The sequence below is a fragment of the Epargyreus clarus genome, unplaced genomic scaffold, assembly GCF_041222505.1.
Source record: "Epargyreus clarus isolate Ecla_fem2 unplaced genomic scaffold, WU_Ecla_fem_2.2 ptg000024l, whole genome shotgun sequence".
NCBI lineage: Eukaryota > Metazoa > Arthropoda > Insecta > Lepidoptera > Hesperiidae > Epargyreus > Epargyreus clarus.
In genome coordinates, this window is record NW_027332231.1 from 10,402,930 (window position 1) to 10,421,098 (window position 18,169).

At 34.5% G+C, this 18,169-nt stretch overlaps 1 protein-coding gene across 2 annotated transcripts in view; it reads left to right on the plus strand.

Moving 5' to 3' along the window:
• Nucleotides 1-1,494: 1,494 nt before the first annotated feature.
• Nucleotides 1,495-18,169, plus strand: part of LOC140752462 (aldehyde dehydrogenase, dimeric NADP-preferring) — a 59,520-nt gene continuing 42,845 nt past the window's right edge. The window contains exon 1 of one of the 2 annotated variants that reach the window (XM_073086768.1): nt 1,495-1,687. In XM_073086768.1, coding sequence (XP_072942869.1) covers nt 1,516-1,687 — 172 coding nt within the window. In that variant the 5' untranslated portion in view covers nt 1,495-1,515. The remainder of the gene's footprint in view (nt 1,688-18,169) is intronic. The other variant, XM_073086766.1, reaches the window with a different exon arrangement.

The window sequence follows — 18,169 nt, forward strand, 5'->3', positions numbered from 1 at the left end:
CGACGGCGGTAGCTACTTACCATCAGGTGAACCGCATATTCATTACCTACTTCTATGTTATACCTAAAAAAGAAATCTAGGCAGATATTGTCCAATGTCGATCTATGGTAAATAATACATTGAAAAGATTAATAATAAATAATGGGCATAAATCGATTCCTGACATGTTGCGGAATTTCAGGGTAGTGGGTCACACCATAACATATTTAGACGTGAGACCATAGATTAGTAAAGATACTTCGCCGCCTTGAAATTGAATGAAGTCACAAACGGCTAATTAGTAAGTTCTGTTTTTTAATTCTTGACAAATAAAAACATTGTTAGAGAAAATTTACGAATAAATAACTAATACTGCGTAATTTACATAATAAATAAATAATTATTTCAAATATTTTAGGGACATTTTAGCACGGAGACTTGGCAAAACTATTTTACGCAACTATTTCAATTCTCAAAACTGGGTACATTTTCTTGTTAGGAGTGAGTAATCTTTACTAATCTATGCGTGAGACAATAACCGTCCCTATTTAGAATGAACTTTGTGATGAACCTTGTATTGGACAGTTACCCATTGCACAACGGTTTACAATGAATTAGCACGTTTAATAATTAATTATCGCTTCCTTTAACGGTCACATAAAACATCTGCCAAATTCATAAAGTTCTGAAAATGTGTGTGAAGTTTACCGATTCGCACTTAGTCATCATGATGAAGTATCGTTCAAATGCGATCCGTCCTTGCCACCTGTGGGTCTTTCATGATTAATTAAAAAATGAACTATATAAATGAAGTAGATGAAGATATACCTCTGTATGTGAACGGCGTCCTTGCTTCACCACAGAATTTACTGACTTTATTGTGGATGGATTAAACTTATATAGGTGTAATTTTTTTTATTATAAGATAATAGTACACAAAAGAACATGCAGTCCATCTGATACTTTATGGTCACTCTTGCCAGTACCCTTACCATGAGTTTTTACGTTTCGACAAATATGACTGTTTTGGTATTTGTTTACGTATTGGCCCATACTATTTCCAAGTTCTGACACAATCCGCTAGGGGCGCTGATTGGAAATTGTATGGGCAAATACGTAAACAAATACCAAAACAGTGATATTTGTCGAAACGTAAAAACTGATGGTAAGGGTACTGATTCTATCTGAAGCCGTGAATGTTTTTATTTCTTAGGCGTGAATGTTGACTGAAAAAGAAAATAGGGAATTTAACAAATCGCACATTGCTTCACTAAATGGTAGATGGTTAGTACTTAGTTAGCTCTGGCTACCTAATATACATCCCGTCGACACTAAAATTAGTTTTGTGAAAATGCCCATTCGATAATTTAAATTTAATAAGTTGGTAAAAATACGAAAAACCTACAACCAAAAATACTAAAATATTTATTTATAAAATACCAAAACGATAGAAAAAACCTTCTCGAATATTAACTCATATCGTGTACTACGCGAAGTGTTTCGATTAAGTTTTAGTTGTTTAGTTGTTTAGTTGAGATGCCGGCGTCAGGCGAGCCACACGCTAGCGTACGCGATAGTGAGGTGCATGTTATCGACATTGATCGAGATATCGATAATATTATAAACGACACTAACATCGACATTGAGCCGGTTCCAGCTGTTCTTCAAGTGCAAGTTCAAGAGACCAAGGAGACCATGAACGGAAATGGTAAGTCTGTTGTATTAATTAAAATAACTTAGCAATTATTTTCATTTTCCATTTAATTCAGACGTGGTTCATATTTTGTTAGTATTTATTTTTAAGTATAATACTTAACAAGCTATGTTAGTAAAATTTATCATAAATAAAAAAATAAATAATATAGGTGTTTGTGCTTACAAATGTCCTCAGCGAGAGAAACTTTTTTATGTAAACATTAAACATAAGCAATTTCTGGATGACAAGTACCGATTTAATACACATACAATTTTACGACGAAAATGTAAATTACAGAAAAGATAACGGTATTTACATAATTATTTCATATTAGAAAAATTATAAAATATAATTTGGAAAAAAGGGGTTACTTAATATTCTTACACAATTATAGAGTCGTCCCCTGGAATCGAGCAGAAAATGCAGTGATAGTCTGATGTTATGAACTTCAATCCCCCTGCTTGCGATTTTCCATAATTATACTTACACGTTTTAAAAATATTAACATTAATTCAATTCACTTCATTCAAGAAGTTATCGTAAAAAACTACTTGCTACATCCCTAATATTTAAAAAAACAATCCGCACTTTTACCAACCTAATAAACTTCAGCCACAATAGAAATATGGAATAGGCTTAGTTTCCATACTGTTCCATATTTGTACTGTGCTAAAGCCAAACAATTAATCTGAATAGAAAGATATGAAAACAATTGTGGAATAGCTCTAGATTGATAATGATGACGATTATGATTAATATATAATAAATGCTTTAAATCAGTGGTGGTGGTGGTAGTGGTAGATCTATATATATCTCACTGATAGTTTCTTGCTCAATTTTTAATTAATAGAACAAACATTGATGATATAGATATTCCATTATATAAAACTAATTTAATTAACTAACACTTTCATAAAAATCGTAAGAAAGGTTTTTAATATTACACATTTTTAAGATATGGTTTAAGAAAAGATTCGGAGATTTGTCAGCCTCTTTAATAAACATTACCTCTACAACCTGTGACAGGCTTTGGATGAAGTTTTCCGGATGTTCCCCCAATATTTCTCGATGTGCTTTTACAGATTTGTCGGAAAAATAGTCAATACTTCGCAGACGTCACATAAGTTTCAGAACTTTTTTAAAGATTTCTCAGGTATGCCTCACGATGTTTACCTTCACCGTTTAAGCTAGTGATAATTAATTTCTTATACGCAGATAACTTTGATAAATCAGATTGCCTGGGATTTGAACCTCGGACCCCTCGATAAAGATGTCGAGTTTCTTAACCACTTGGCTATCACTGCTTAAAACTATAAATATATTAATAGGGACAAATCATTAAAAATTGATATCTTTACACATTCATTATCTTGTATAGCATTGTAATAAAAAAAAACTATTTACTATTTAATTTTTATGATCATAATCATAGATAAGTATAGATATCTCACCGTCTTATAATTGAAGGAAGCCAGTAAATGGCTTAAACGGCTGACAATTCTGTCAGCCGTTTAATGGCTGTCATGGTGTAATTTACGCGAAACAATGCCGACATGCGCAGTTAAGTGGTGCAAAAACACGAATAGATGACAGTGACAATTTCAATTGTCAAAACTGGTTAAGTTTTCTTGTTAGGAGTGAGTAATCTTTACTAATCTATGATCATAATAGAAAATATTGGATAGCATAGAGGTTCTTTCATTAGAACATCTTTTCTTCCTGAACATTACCAACAGGCGGATTCATGCTAGTTTGATACTCAAATCTCGTAAAGTAAAGCCTGTGATTGGAGAAAACAGAAAGCATAATACCAGCTAAGGAGTCAATATTTAATTTTCGAATTACATTACAATGCAAATTTCATCAAGGTTACTAATTACCTACTATATTTACAGCTTGACAAGTATGTTAGTGTTACGTTATGTTAATTAGGAGGAAAACCTTTATATAATTAAAGAACACTAAATACCTACCTTAATAATTAGAAGAATTACATCTGCGTTTAATCGTAAGGATTTTTCCGTAGCACATTAATTATAACAAGTCTATTATTAACTTACCTTCTGGCATTTTTAACGATAAATATCAAGGGCAAAAGATGTTATTTATCTTTCGCAGTTTCTTCATTTGTTATTGTTAAACAATGCGATTAACTGGCGATTTTTGTGTAATAAAACATCATAACAATACCATAATCGAAGGTGGTAGAACCCTTTGTGGTTCGACTCCGGCGGCACCACCGCCACACCTATTTCTACCTAATAACAGCAGTGTTAGGCGCTGCTGTGTTCCGGTTTGAAGGGTGTGGCAAGGGAGATAGACTTTTCCGAGGCCTTCCAGCTTAGTCCTCAGGGGTAGCGGCGCATCTATGGCCGATCTCAGGTAGGAATATCTAATCCTATCTGGGGTTGATAACAGATGTCCATGGGCGGCAGTAGCCACTTACCATCAGGTGGACTGCATGCTCGTCTGCTACTCTTATATTATAAAAAAAAGTAATATTTATTGACACGAATGAAACAACTATATTATGTGTTCGCTGTGAAGTTTCAAATGTCCATGGGCAGTAAAGACCATCATAAGGTGTTTGGCATCCTCTTTTGGTACTTACAAAATAATAGCCAAAATATGTCGCCATCTATTATGAATTATATTATACTAGTGGTGCCCGCGGCTTCGCCCGCATTTTAAAGAAATAATATGACATACATAAAACGGAAAATTTGTACCTGCATTGGAATAACAGTGGTGCCATCTGTCGAAAATTGGTCTTACCAACTCCCGTGGTCTCTTGGACAACAACTTTGCTAAAGGTCATTACTGAATCAAATGCATAGTTTCCGATTCTATACCTACTTAAAAATTAATTAAAAAACCTTTTACCCACGGACTAAATTGTGAATCTAAACCATTCTCAAGTCCCCTTGAACACACACAACAAATTTCATCATAATCAGTCCAGTCGTTTAGGAGGCGTTCAGTTACATACACACGCACATAAGAAATGTATATATAAAGATTACACTACAATTAATACACAAGTTAATAAGAATGATATTATTTACTTTTAAAGTTTTGGATTAAAAAAATACAAAATTTTAAATATCGTTTCTTATTAAGATCGGAATATTTTTATATCTATTATCTTAATAAATAATTTTTACATGCGTATTTTTTGTACTCTTCTTATTTCAAAGGCCTCTCTCGATGACTAATTTTTTACGTAAAATAATTATTACGGTATTTCTATACCTAAATAAGTGGGATAATATATAATAGTTAATATACAATTATCATGGCAGATTCAAGATAAAGGTTCCAAAAAATACCCTAAAGAATTAATTTGCAAAAATATGTTATAAAAAATCTAATTAAATAAATATAAAATATGATAGACTTCCGCGAAAATTTAATTTGTGTAATTAAATACGAGTATATCAACGTAACTGTTGACATATTAATGCTTTATAATTATAAATTACTAGATGACCCGGTGAACTTCGTACCACCTAATTATGAGTGACTATCTGTACCTCGTGGTTTCACTCGTGTAATTTATGTATTATGTCCATAAACTACTGGTAAATATTAGGAAATGGCCACAGGAGAACAGGAAAATAAAAAATACAATTAAATAAAATTCACTCTACCTCTCTGCACTCTGTTATTTTTTTACCGACTTCAAAAAGGAGGTGGTTATCAATTCGGCCGGTATCTTTTTTTTATGTATGTACACGAATTACTCCGCCGTTAGGGGAGATCCACAAATTACGTAAGATGTTTAAGGGGAAGGGGGGGTCGAGTCAAATCTCATCTAATCTTACGTTGGAGAGAGGGGGGGTCTCGGCAAATATCACGCAATTTTTTTTCTTATTGAAACAAAAAAAAAACTATACTATTTTGACCCATTATCCAGATTCTACATGCTTAAGATTTAAGCATAACTGTAATACGATTAAGATCATTCACTAATTCGTTCGAAAGAAAATAATTTAATCGCATTAGTTACGATTTAAGTATTCTATTGTTAATTTTTTATTACACTTATAACTCAGCAATATTGATTACTAGCCTTAACTAGTCGTAAATAAAAGTACGAAGCATTTTTTTTTTCTTTTTACAATAACACTCCAACACGTTTACATATTTAAGAAACGCACATTTTGAAAAATCTCACGTGAGATTGGGGGATGGGGGAGGGGGTTGAATAAAATCTCACGACATCTCACCAGGGGGGGAGGGAGGGACAGAAAATTCAAAAAAACACCTCACGTAATTTGTGGATCTCCCCTTAGTGAACCGATTTTAATAATTATTTTTTTATTGTGTTATTTTTTATTGTAGGTTCTAATGAAATTACAAAGTCAGTTCATCATTGACTATTTAAGGGTCTGATAATGTGGCTCGGAGACAAAATATGTAACTCCTCAACCGATGGGAATAATTGAGTCGTGTTTGAAGATATTTGGTGTAGGAGGTTCTAATGAAATTGTAAATCATTGACTATTTAGTTAGGTTAGGTTGGAACACATAAGACAATATAAAACTAAGCGGGCAGGGCGCGGCAGCGCCCTGCGAGCGGGCGGTTCCAATCAATGTAAATTCAGACCGTACCTTAATTCATGATCACGTTTATACAATTTTATATTGTATTAATATAAATGTTATTATGTCATCACTAAAAAGGGTAAAAAAAATTTTAACAAAAAATACAACCGACTTCTATGTCACTACATAGTAAAAAATAATTCAAATAAATGTTGGTTTAGTACATATTTCTGAAGTCGGCGCTCAATATATTTCGTTCGAATTATTTTGTGTTTAGTGACATAGAAGTCGGTTGTATTTTTTGTTATTTTTTTTACAAACACGCGAAAAGAAGTACCTATAACTTCAATAACGGTTTTTTTTAAAGAAAGTTTATTTACTTATAGTACTCTAATCGGGTTGTTGAATAGCTAAAAATGCTGAAACAGGTGTGTAAATAGAAAGGCGATTTATAACAGTCTTAAGGGTTGATCTAAAAAAACAAACAGTGACTCAGATGCTTCATTATGTCTTATGATAATTTTCTTAGTGCTCCAAATTAACGGATATTAAATTAAAGTTCCATACCCGATTAAACGACCCTAAACGTTGATTTTCCAAAAACGGTGAAAAATGTGTTCTATTATTTTGAATCAAAAAGCTAAATTCCAATTTTCAAAGACTTTGCTTCAAAATCTGCCGATTTCTAAACGAAGTGTCTTCTAAAGCCAAATGCAAATTTTTACAGTTTTTGCTTCCAAATTAACGGATTTTAATATAAAATTCCAACCCCTACTTAACCAACTTAAGGGTTGATTTTGCAAATATCGTAAAATAGATATTTAATTACTTTCTATCGAAATCCTATCAAATACCAATTTTCATATATATTTGCATCAAAACTGGGGGACTTTAATACAAACTTTCAACTCTTATTTATTCACGGAAACGCGGTCGAACAGGATAAAAAGTATCCTATGTCCTTTTCCTGCTTCTAAGCTACCTCTCGATTAATTTTCAGTCAAATTGGTTCAGCCGTTCTTGAGTTATAAAATGACTTCACGGAAACGCGGTCGAACGGGATAAAAAGTATCCTATGTCCGTTTCCTGGTTCTAATCTACCTCTTTACCAATTTTCAGCCAAATCGGTTCAGCCGTTCTTGAGTTATAAGTGGAGTAACTAACACGACTTTCTTTTATATATATAGATTTTGCGCGTTCATCTGATAGTCAAGGTCGATCAAATTAACAAAATAATAAAAGGTTTCCTCCCTTTACTTGAAAAATCGACTCTCACTTAATCTATTTATAAACATAGATTAGTAAAGATACTTCGCCGCCTTGAAATTGAATGAAGCCACAAACGGCTTATTTTAGTAAGTTCTTTTTGTGAATTCTTGACAAATAAAAACATTTTTAGAGAAAATTTACGAATAAATAACTAATAATGGGTAATTTACGTAATAAATAAATAATTATTTCAGATATTTTAGGGAAATTTTAGCACGGAGACGTGGCAAAACTTTTTTACGCAACTATTTCAATTCTCAAAACTCGGTACATTTTCTTGTTAGGAGTGAGTAATCTTTACTAATCTATGTTTATAAAGTAACAGTTTTATACAAACGTAAGGTCATTGGCCTTCGCATATACAAGGTTATCTTAGGTTAGCTTTGCATATACAAGCTTATCTTAGCTTAGCTTCGCATATACCAGCTTATCTTAGCTTACCTACAATTAAGTCTATTAGTTCTTAAAAGCAACAATAACTAGAGAATAATCATAAAAATAAAAATCCCTATTGCTATTGCCTTTTCCACATTTAAGACGAATCCGAAAACAATGTCGAACAAAGATAACATGAACACCCAGACCCAGAACAGAAATCCAAATTGATTTTAAAGTTGGTAAGACCCTTAGTGTTCAGGGGTTGGGGTCGCCGACCGCAGCCAGAACTCTATCCTATTTGAGGTTAATAATAGATGTCTATTATCGGCAATTGCCACTTACCTCGTTACCAACCACTATTATACAGAATATCATCATTCATCAATAAGGACTTTCTGACCATTTTTTTTTTTTTGTTTACGAGGGGGAAACCTTCAAAAGGTACCCGGCGCCGTGGGAGCGACGCAGGGTTATGTGGGATTTTTACCGCACTAAAACCCCCCCGGTGGCCGTCCTCGGCGCTGCGTAGAGGGCTCCGGGATCTCCAAAGGAACGCAACCGGAGTCCTCTTAGCGCGTTGCCCCGTCGGGCTCTGCCCAGGTGAGCTTGCCGCTCGCCACACCGTCTGGTGCGTACGACGGTATGCGACCACACATACCGCCGCCCTTCCCGGGGTCGCTTACCGGGCGGTTCGAGCTACCCACTCTTGCCGCCCGCAACCCCGGAAGCCCCCTTTTAGTCGCCTCTTACGACAGGCAGGGGATATTCGTAGCCATATTCTGGTCCCGAAACTACAGGGACAGAAGGACTTTCTGACCAGGGATCAAACCCGAGATCGTCAGCGTAAGACTACCACGATGATCTACAATGCATGTAATACAACATTATGCATTGCTATTGCTACATACAGCTGACTCAGTGACCCTACCAAGATCATTGCCTACGCTAATACGCTACGTAAATACGCTGCAGATGTAAACAATAGACACTTAAAACATAACCACGTAATTTACAGATAGGTACCTACTTAAATTATCATTTTTTTTTTTTTTTAAATTATAAACATTTTGAAAAACTAATTCTAACATATATTCTACTTAACCGATAGGGAACTTAAGTAACATAAAATACTCTTATCCGAGATATTCCAACTTAATTCTTACTTTGTAAGTAATCAACTCTTTTTATTATAAAAATATTTTAGATGTAGATTTTTATATCTCACACATTAGTATGTGGTGTTTTAATGTGGTGGTGATAAATGTTAAACTTTAATGTAAGAAATCTTTGGAGTAAAATATTATTATTTTTTCCAATAATTTATTTGCCATAATAAGCTAAAAATATTCCATTTCGGCGTACCAAAGTAACGAACCATAAACACAACAACTGTTTCATATATTCTAAGATTTCATATACATACTTAATTGTACAAAGATTAGACATAAACACTATAATTTATTAAAGTATTTGGTTCATAATGAGTTTACATAGTGTAAAGCTGGTCTCTTCGTTTATTTTGTTTTTAGTATTGTAGGTAAGTAGTTAAATACTTCAAGTTATTTTCTTTTAAAACACGCTCCGTAAAAATCGAATCTAAGAGTGATTATCTAATACTCAGAAGATAGAGCACTGTATCAGACGGATAGACAGCGTTGGTATAAAAATAGGGCCCAGCTTATATTCCTTGGGTAAGGAACTGTAAAAAAGTTAGTCTGAAAGATAATTTTCATAATTCTATCACTACTAGCGTAATAACCATGAATGTACCACTTTAATTTCATTTCCTTTTACTTACGGTACTTTTCCCATTGGACGGATCGCAAACAAAATGTAGCAGCTTAATTGACGCATGTAAATTGGACACGCGTGGGTGCGTATAAGAATGTTTGGAATATAACAACATCGACGTAAACAGCACACATACACCCTCACATGCGCACACGCGCGCACACACACACACACACACACCCACACACACACACACACACACACACACACACACACACAACAAACACACACACACATACACACACACACACACACACACACACACACACACACACACACACACACACACACAACAAACACACACACACACACACACACGCGCGCGCGCGCATACATACACGCACGCACCCATGCACATACATATATTAAAGTTATTGGCTATTCTCTTCTAAGAACTGTAATTATAACTATTATTATGTAATTAAATAAATGTATTTGTAATCATATATATTTATTATAGTTGTAAAAGAAAATTGTATTAGTTCAATAAGCAGAACATACTTCCTCATTGTCCAGAGGTGGGCGTAAATGGCTGCGTCACAGTTTTCAACTATAGCAGTCGTTTAGGAACAATTACTATTTGTGAATTAATGTTTTATGTTCTATAAAAATCTTTGAATCTTTGAAACAATAAAATGTATCAATAAGAATATTGCATGAAGCATGTAATCGAGATTAGGTTTTAACAATACTTACAAACTTTTTAGATTAATTGAACATCAACGACCGTGGTCCAGTATTCTAATTTTTTGTACGCATAAAAAATTGAGGTCATGTGACCGTGATCTTAAACTACCTATATTACTTCATTTTTTATAATAATAAAGAAATGCAGTCCACATAATGTTGAGTGGTCTATTTAAAATTTCGAAAAAAAAAGTCGATCTTTTTTTAATGGTTCTGGGTAATGTGTCCTAAAAAAATATAGACTATATAGCAGCGCCACCTGTCGGGTAGAAACCTAACTATTTGATTTGAGAACTTTTTTTTAGAGTCAGGTGTGCAGGTTTTACGATGTTTTCCCTCACCGTTTAAGCAAGATAATCTGTGCTTATGAAAGACATTTTAATCTTGATCTACGTTAAGCGACTTTGTGAGGTATGACGCAGATAACATCTATTTGCCAGCATATTTTAACAGTATAATAAAAATGACAAAGGTGCGAACTTGACAAAAACATGATTTTTTACATTATGTTTCCTCGTTTAACGGGTTATGACGTTTGTATATAAAAACACACTTTTTAGATACATTTGATCTTTGTACATCGTTAATAAGATAAGTAAGGAAAGGATTTTTTATTCCAAGGTAAGAATTTTAAAAAAAAACTTCGCCCCAATATTACAAAACCAAGTTATATCAACATTATTATTACCGTGTAAGATAAAAATACAATAATGATTATAAAGCTCTAAAATAACACATAACGTGAAACTCTAACATACTCGAAGTCTTTTTTTTGCCTTTTTATTATTTAGTTTATCTGCAGTGATGTGATCACGTAATCAGGAAAATTACCTATTGCGATTCAAGATCAAGTTAAATTTGAAGTTTAAGGCTATAAGTCCACAGCGCTGGCCAAGTGTATTTGCATTCACACACCTACCCATTTTTACCTAGGTAATCATCAGATCATCACAATATTTAATTTGGAGCTTCTTCGCTAAGAATAATTTCAAAGAAAAACACGCAAGTTGCCTAGTATAACCGTCGAACATATACAGGGTGAATTTTTCAAATAGGCCTTCAAGGCTAAATCCGAAACTATAAGGATTAGCGAAAAGTGCTGAATGGAGTTACGAGGCCTATTTTGATAAAAACTAAAACTGCATCATTAGTTTTTTTTTATATATTTTTCCTTAGCCGGGTATCGAACGAGTTCATTTTGAAAAAAAATACATTAAATTAGCCATATGTCCTTTTCCCTTGATTTGTCACATAACATTACTTCCTAGAATATGTTCCTTAGAAGCAACTATCAGATAGTGCAATAATATAGAGAGTGATTATTTTTTTCAAAATAAACTCGTTCGATTCCTAGCTAGGGAATAGATATTTAAAAAAAAATAATGATGTAGTTTTAGTTTTATCATAATCGGCCTCGTAACTCCTTTCACCATTTTCGCTAATCCTTATAGTTTGGGATTTGGCCCTGAAGTCCCATTTGAAAAACTCACCCTGTATACTAAAAATACAGGACAACCACTTTCATTCCTCCTTTTATCAAGTGCAAAAAAACTCTGCATTCAATAACAGCAGAAAGTGACAAAACAGCATATATTTATAAATATAAATTGAATGAATTATTCCGAAAGGTCAATCTATTATGTAAGGTAACATTCGGAGTTCGGACAGATCACAGAACTGGTTCTCAATGGAATTTTCTTTTGATTAAATAGATACACGGTCAATATATCGCTTACAAATATGCTTAGATATGCGGTGTAATGTAAGTAAAGTTTGCAATCGTGGGATCTTTTGGAATATTTTACAAATGTTATTATCATAATCATAATAAACTGTATTTAGTAATTTTTTTGGGTTACAATATTTGGGATACACATATAGTCAAAAGCGCAAAAGTTAAAGATGCCGATTAACGCATTCTCAAATATGTGCTCTGTTTGTGTGTGTGTGTGACTGTGTGCAATTAATAATTTGGGTGTGTCCCGTCGAGCTTAGATGCCTTAATATATATTTTTTTATAAGATTAAAGTAGCAAATCATGCAGTCTATCTAATGGTACGCTCAGTGCCGCTTATGAACAACTCTAACTGAATCCCTGGAGCTCTACCTGACGTCGATCCCAGGTGCGTTCTTAATCTTAACGATTAAGGTTGCTTCATATCATATGTAAGGCACCCGACATCCACACCTTTACAATATAACGCAAGAACTACTCCACGTTAAAAATATGTTACAGAGGTAACTCCCTGGCTGAAACATACTAGTGCTACAGATAGACAGCGGAGGCTTAGTAGAAGGGTCTCATTTTTACGCTGTTTTCACGAAACCAATCAAATAGAAGAATCTGCTACTTATCTTGCACACTTTGAAAAGAATTCCAAACCCCTTGCTGCTGTTTTGCGGCAGATGCAGCGGTAGACGAACATGCCGATGGTAAGTTACTGGCGCTCATGGATCTGTAATTAACCCCAGATAAGATGAGATTCCTACCTAAGGTCACCCATAGATGAGAACCTTACCTTACTTAGAGAACTAAGCTGGAATGACTAGGATAAGTATGTCTCTCGTACCGCACCCTTCAAACCAGAACACTGCAACGCTAAACTGTTATTATTAGGCAGAAATAGGTGTGTCGGTGGTGCCGCCGGAGTCGAACTACCGTACAATATAAAACACAAGTGCAAAATCTACACATTGTTTGCAATACGTTCCGGTAAATATAAAAAGCAAATATACTAAAGTATGTATAATGGGTACTCAGTATACAACCCATCAATTATCGTGCGATGTGGGAGTGACGTAAATTGTCAGTTATTTATTTTATTCTCATTGAACAGAACATGTGTGAGTCGTGCTTGTTAGTTAAATTTTTTTTGTAGTTTGGCAAAGGGAGATCTCCCGCCGGGACACGATCAGTGTGTCATTAGCATCGGTAAAGTTATTCATCATTTTCCGTGTAAAAGAGTCAGAGGTGCAACATGGCCACCTTCTCGCTACGCTCTCGGGTACATAGCGACATTGCTATTCTTGGAAAGATATCGTCACTCAACAGAGAATTTCAAGAAAATGTCTTAGTAACAATACAAAGTAGGACTGGGCCGAGCTCGAAACAATGTGATCATGCCCGGGGAGCGGCCGTGCTCCGACAGTCTCAGTTCGGAACTTGTATATATGCAGGATATTTAGAAAACTTCGATAGCGTGGTTCAGAATACTCGTGGCGCCATCTCTTGACGAGTAGCGGGAGGTCGCCACAGTAGTAATAACCTGCGTTACGGAGAGTCCATTACTTTCATGAGGTGATTTTAGCATTTGTGAAACAACTCCCTCCTTGATGAATTGTTGTGAGATTAGTTTGGAACAAACTCCCAACCCGAATCTCACACAGGATTGTGCAAAATTCGTAATTTTAAAAGACTACTACCCCTCTTTATGTAAGACCGTTATAGTGTCCGTTATCCCACGCGGATCATCATCATCATCATCAATATTAACATAAGTGTCGTAAACCCATTACTGTCGCACTGCTGGGTATGGGTTCTCTTAGATTGAGACCTATTTAAAGAACTCTCAGGCGTGTAAGGTAATTAATTGACAAAATGCCCGATGGAAAAACGAAAAGATTCGAACCGCGGACTCATCGATTGAGAATGCATATTTAAAACCACTAGGTTATCACTATTTCCTATTACACTAGCCCATATTAAGTTTCAATCAAATTAACTTATCTATAAACAAATACATAATATGAAGGACAGAATTTGTAAGAAATCCTTTGCTTTCATCATTATTGCCCACATTCCTTTTGAAGTGAGAGCAAAATATTCCTCTAAAACCGCGTTTCCCAACCTGTGGCCCGCGGACCTCTGGGGGTCCGCGAGTATATGTATAGGGGTCCGCGGTGTCATCTCCGGACCATACATAAATTACTCATTAAATGCAAAAGGGCCGCAAAACGAAAAATCAGCAAACCAGTTTTATTACAAAAACGTGATCTAAGCACACGGTATTTTAAAAAAATAAAAAAAAGATGCATCCAATGATGTAAAACACTATTATTAATCTATAAAAAAAAAAAAACAAAAACAAAATACGTAAATCGGTCTTTCAAATTATGTTTTGACTGGGATTGTTTTTTTTTTTTTTTGCTCTTCATTTTATTAAGGGGGTCCGTGAAAAATGTGCTTGATTTCCTAAGGGTCCGTGGACTGAAAAAGGTTGGGAAACGCTGCTCTAAAACTCCTTCAAAAGAACATCATTGTTACAATTATTTCAAATTACAATATTGATAAGGCTCGTTTAAAACTCATCACGAGTAAAGCTTGATCACAGATGCCCTTAATAGCACATTTTAACTTTTTAATGTAGTTTTGACGATCTTCAATAGTTAGAAAACTCAGTTACTACCGTTTTAAGTTAACTATCTAAAGTAATAAAGGATTTGTTGTCTGTGATTTGTGAATTAATTTCGTTCTCCAACTCGTTTGCTTGTGTTGATATCATTCAAACAAATTTTGGATACCCATTTTTAAAATTTTGTCTGTATGTATATTTGTCTGCTCTAAAACGCCTACTTAAGAACAGTCGGATCTGTACATTAATACGATTGGAATAGCAAACGAGTTGGTAAGTTGGTAAGAATCCCACATAACTCTATGTCGCTTACACGGCAACGGGTACCTTTTGAACGTTTCCCCCTCGTAAACAAAAAAAAAAAGTTGGTTAGTGATCCCTGCCTCTTACTTACACGTATAATCAACTTTTTTGAACAGGGCCACTTTTGAATATTGCGTAGCCACTTTTGAAAATGGAGAAAGTCGCATATGTAGTAAGCCGGGATCTACATTCTTCTACCGTAATACAAGAACTTCCTCACGCTAGAAACAGGTGACAATAGTACCTACCCGGTTGAATCAGACTCATTCTACCACCTTTCAAATGGTATTGAACGGATGTTCACATTGTGAGTAAAAAATATTTATCAGGCAGGATACATACGTTACAAATACTATCTATTTTACAGACTAAACAGAACAGACGTGATTTAGAGGCAATTTTGGTGATAATAGCTAAAAAATCCTGCGTAAAAATTCTATCATGCAGATAGCGTGCATACAAATGAAGCCGCGACCAAAACCTCTTTAAGATAAAACAAATCTCGTGCCACAAAACTACATAATCGCTTCTAACATTAGAATGTATATGAATCAATTAACGACCAACTCATCAGATTTATCAACTATGTAACTCGTAACTGGTTTCGATGGTTTATGAAGGTCAGCTCAAGCAAAAATGCTTCCTGTTAGTTCAAGGTGAACGTTGTTGAACCACAGCTTCGGTAACAGCAGTAGTAAGGTTAGCTACCAATATGTTACGTGGTCTATTGAGATTTTAAGTGTTTTAATAACAACTATGGCTTATGTTATGTGGTCTTTTATTACTGATGAAGGATTTAACATTTTAAAATGTAACTAAAAAAATTGCAGCACGCATAGTCACGGCCTGTCTAGAGCTTAGCCGCTCTACAAAGTTGAGCAACGACGGAAGCAGTCTGGAATTGGATGGCTGATTGCTGGTACCGTCCATTTCCATGGTTCGGGTCACGAGGTAGGCCGTTGCTACCAGTCGTGATTCTATTGAATAGCAGTCATTTAACTTCGCCGGAGGCCTATATACCACTAGCAGTCCTAAATAAAAATCGAAGACTCCAAGCCGCTCAAGACATTTTTTTTTTAATACATTTCGTGAATAGATTTTCGATTGTTTACTTATTGTACGAATTAAAATATGCAATTTAACGAATGGTTAATTTATTTCATCAAATTTCCGGTTATTAAGTACCGGAAGTCAGCTGAATGCGAAATAAAATTCTGATACAATTTCAATAACTACATATTCTTTAAATCTAACCATGAAACTTCTGAATAATGCATATTATTGTTATTGGTTTGTATGTTAATATAAGAAGAGTTTTAAAACTTAAAATTTCTTTGGTGCTTTAAGACAACCTGATAAGAACTTATTCAAAATAAAATGCAGAATAATCGCGCGGTTACCGAAATTACTGAATCAACAACACCCTAAGATTACTCCGATTCCTTTGGAAATCTCGAAGTCCTCTACGCAGCGCCGAGGACGGCCACCAGAGGGGTTTTATGCGGCATGAATCCCACAATACCCCGTGTCGCTCCCACGGCTTCGAATACCTTTTGAAGGTTACCCCTCCTAAACAAAAAAATATATAGTTGAATTTTAAGAACCAGATAAAGATAATTCTGGAACTTTTGTTATAAACTATTCGGAATTTATTTTCAAAAGTAGATTTGGTGAATATTTACAGTATATAAATAAAACTTCAATCAAATCTTCTTACATTTTATAGGAAAATTTTATTATCCGGAACGCATGCAAATTTAGAATCACATAAAAGTTTATGCACTAAAGAATGGATCCACAAAAAACCGGATTTGAATAATTAACCGGTTATTTCTTGCATGTTCTTATTTATGTAGAATACAAAGGTATTAAAATAATTGAATTCTATGCGAAACAACAGACACAACCAATAATTATTTATGATCACGCGAGAAGGTATGTTCCTAAGTTCAATACCTACTTGAATGGAAAACTACGATTTGTCCGCTGCTACGTCCACGTTAACGACAGATTTTATTTCTCCATTTTCTTGTATCTAATGAAAGACCACTTATAAAGGACCTTCTGTTACTTTAGTGTATTTGAAATGGTGTCTTATCTGTATAGCTTTCTAAATATAGCTATGTCTCTTGGACAAAAGAAAAAATCACATTCATAGTAGTTTTTTTAGTTTAATATTTAATCGTATGCTTAGAATAAACAAGCCAATCTTTCATCCAGTCTTTTGCATTTTGCCAACATTTTTTTGCGTGATAGTTGAACAAACAAACAGGCATACAGTAGTTTTACAGTCGCATACGTTCGTGACAGTGACTCGAATTATGTAACTGCACAAAGAGAGCAAAATAAACCATTTATATAGCGACACGGCTTACACAATGACAAAAAGTGAAGTGAAAGTTAGTTTTTGATCGCAACGCTATTTTCTTCCAGCGAAAATACGGGCAATTTGGTCATTATAGTAATTTGTGGCTAAGACCCATGAGAACGTAGCTGTAGTTTTAAGAGATTACGATCATGGGAGTTGTCTGCAAAGATATAAAGCAGTATTAAGTATTTTGATTCCTGTTTTAGTAACACTTGCAAGACTAAAAAAGATGTTTGACATGAAAGTCATCAAAATCGGCCCACGCGTTTAGAGTAATAGGTATAAACGATCTTAGACTTTAAAAAGTCTAATAAACAAATATAGCGCAGTCAAGTAAAAATCAGGCACTATCGTGGTAAAGATTTGTAGTTTTTTTGCTTAACCGCCTCATAAGGAAATGCGCCTACTTCAGAAGAATAACATATATCGATACCTTAATTTGCAAATCAGCCAACTCCACTTTTTTTCAAAATGTTTTTTTTATTTATTTTGATAGTAAATGGCGTTGAACGAAATCAAAATAAAAAACAAAAAAAACATTTTGACAAAAAGTGGAATTGGCTGATTGGCGAATTAAGGTATCGATATCTACCTTCGGGTAATGTGACGAGAAGTGTTGAAGCCAAATCAAGCAAAGGAAATATGTACCTACCTGTGTACAAGTACGAGTTAAACAATTAGGATTAGGATCAATTAGGATTGTTATGAGCCAGTGATTTATCGTCGTCCGCAAATGTTTATTTATTTAATGAGTTTTCATAAGTAGACATACATCCATTCACAGAACAATTTTTTAAA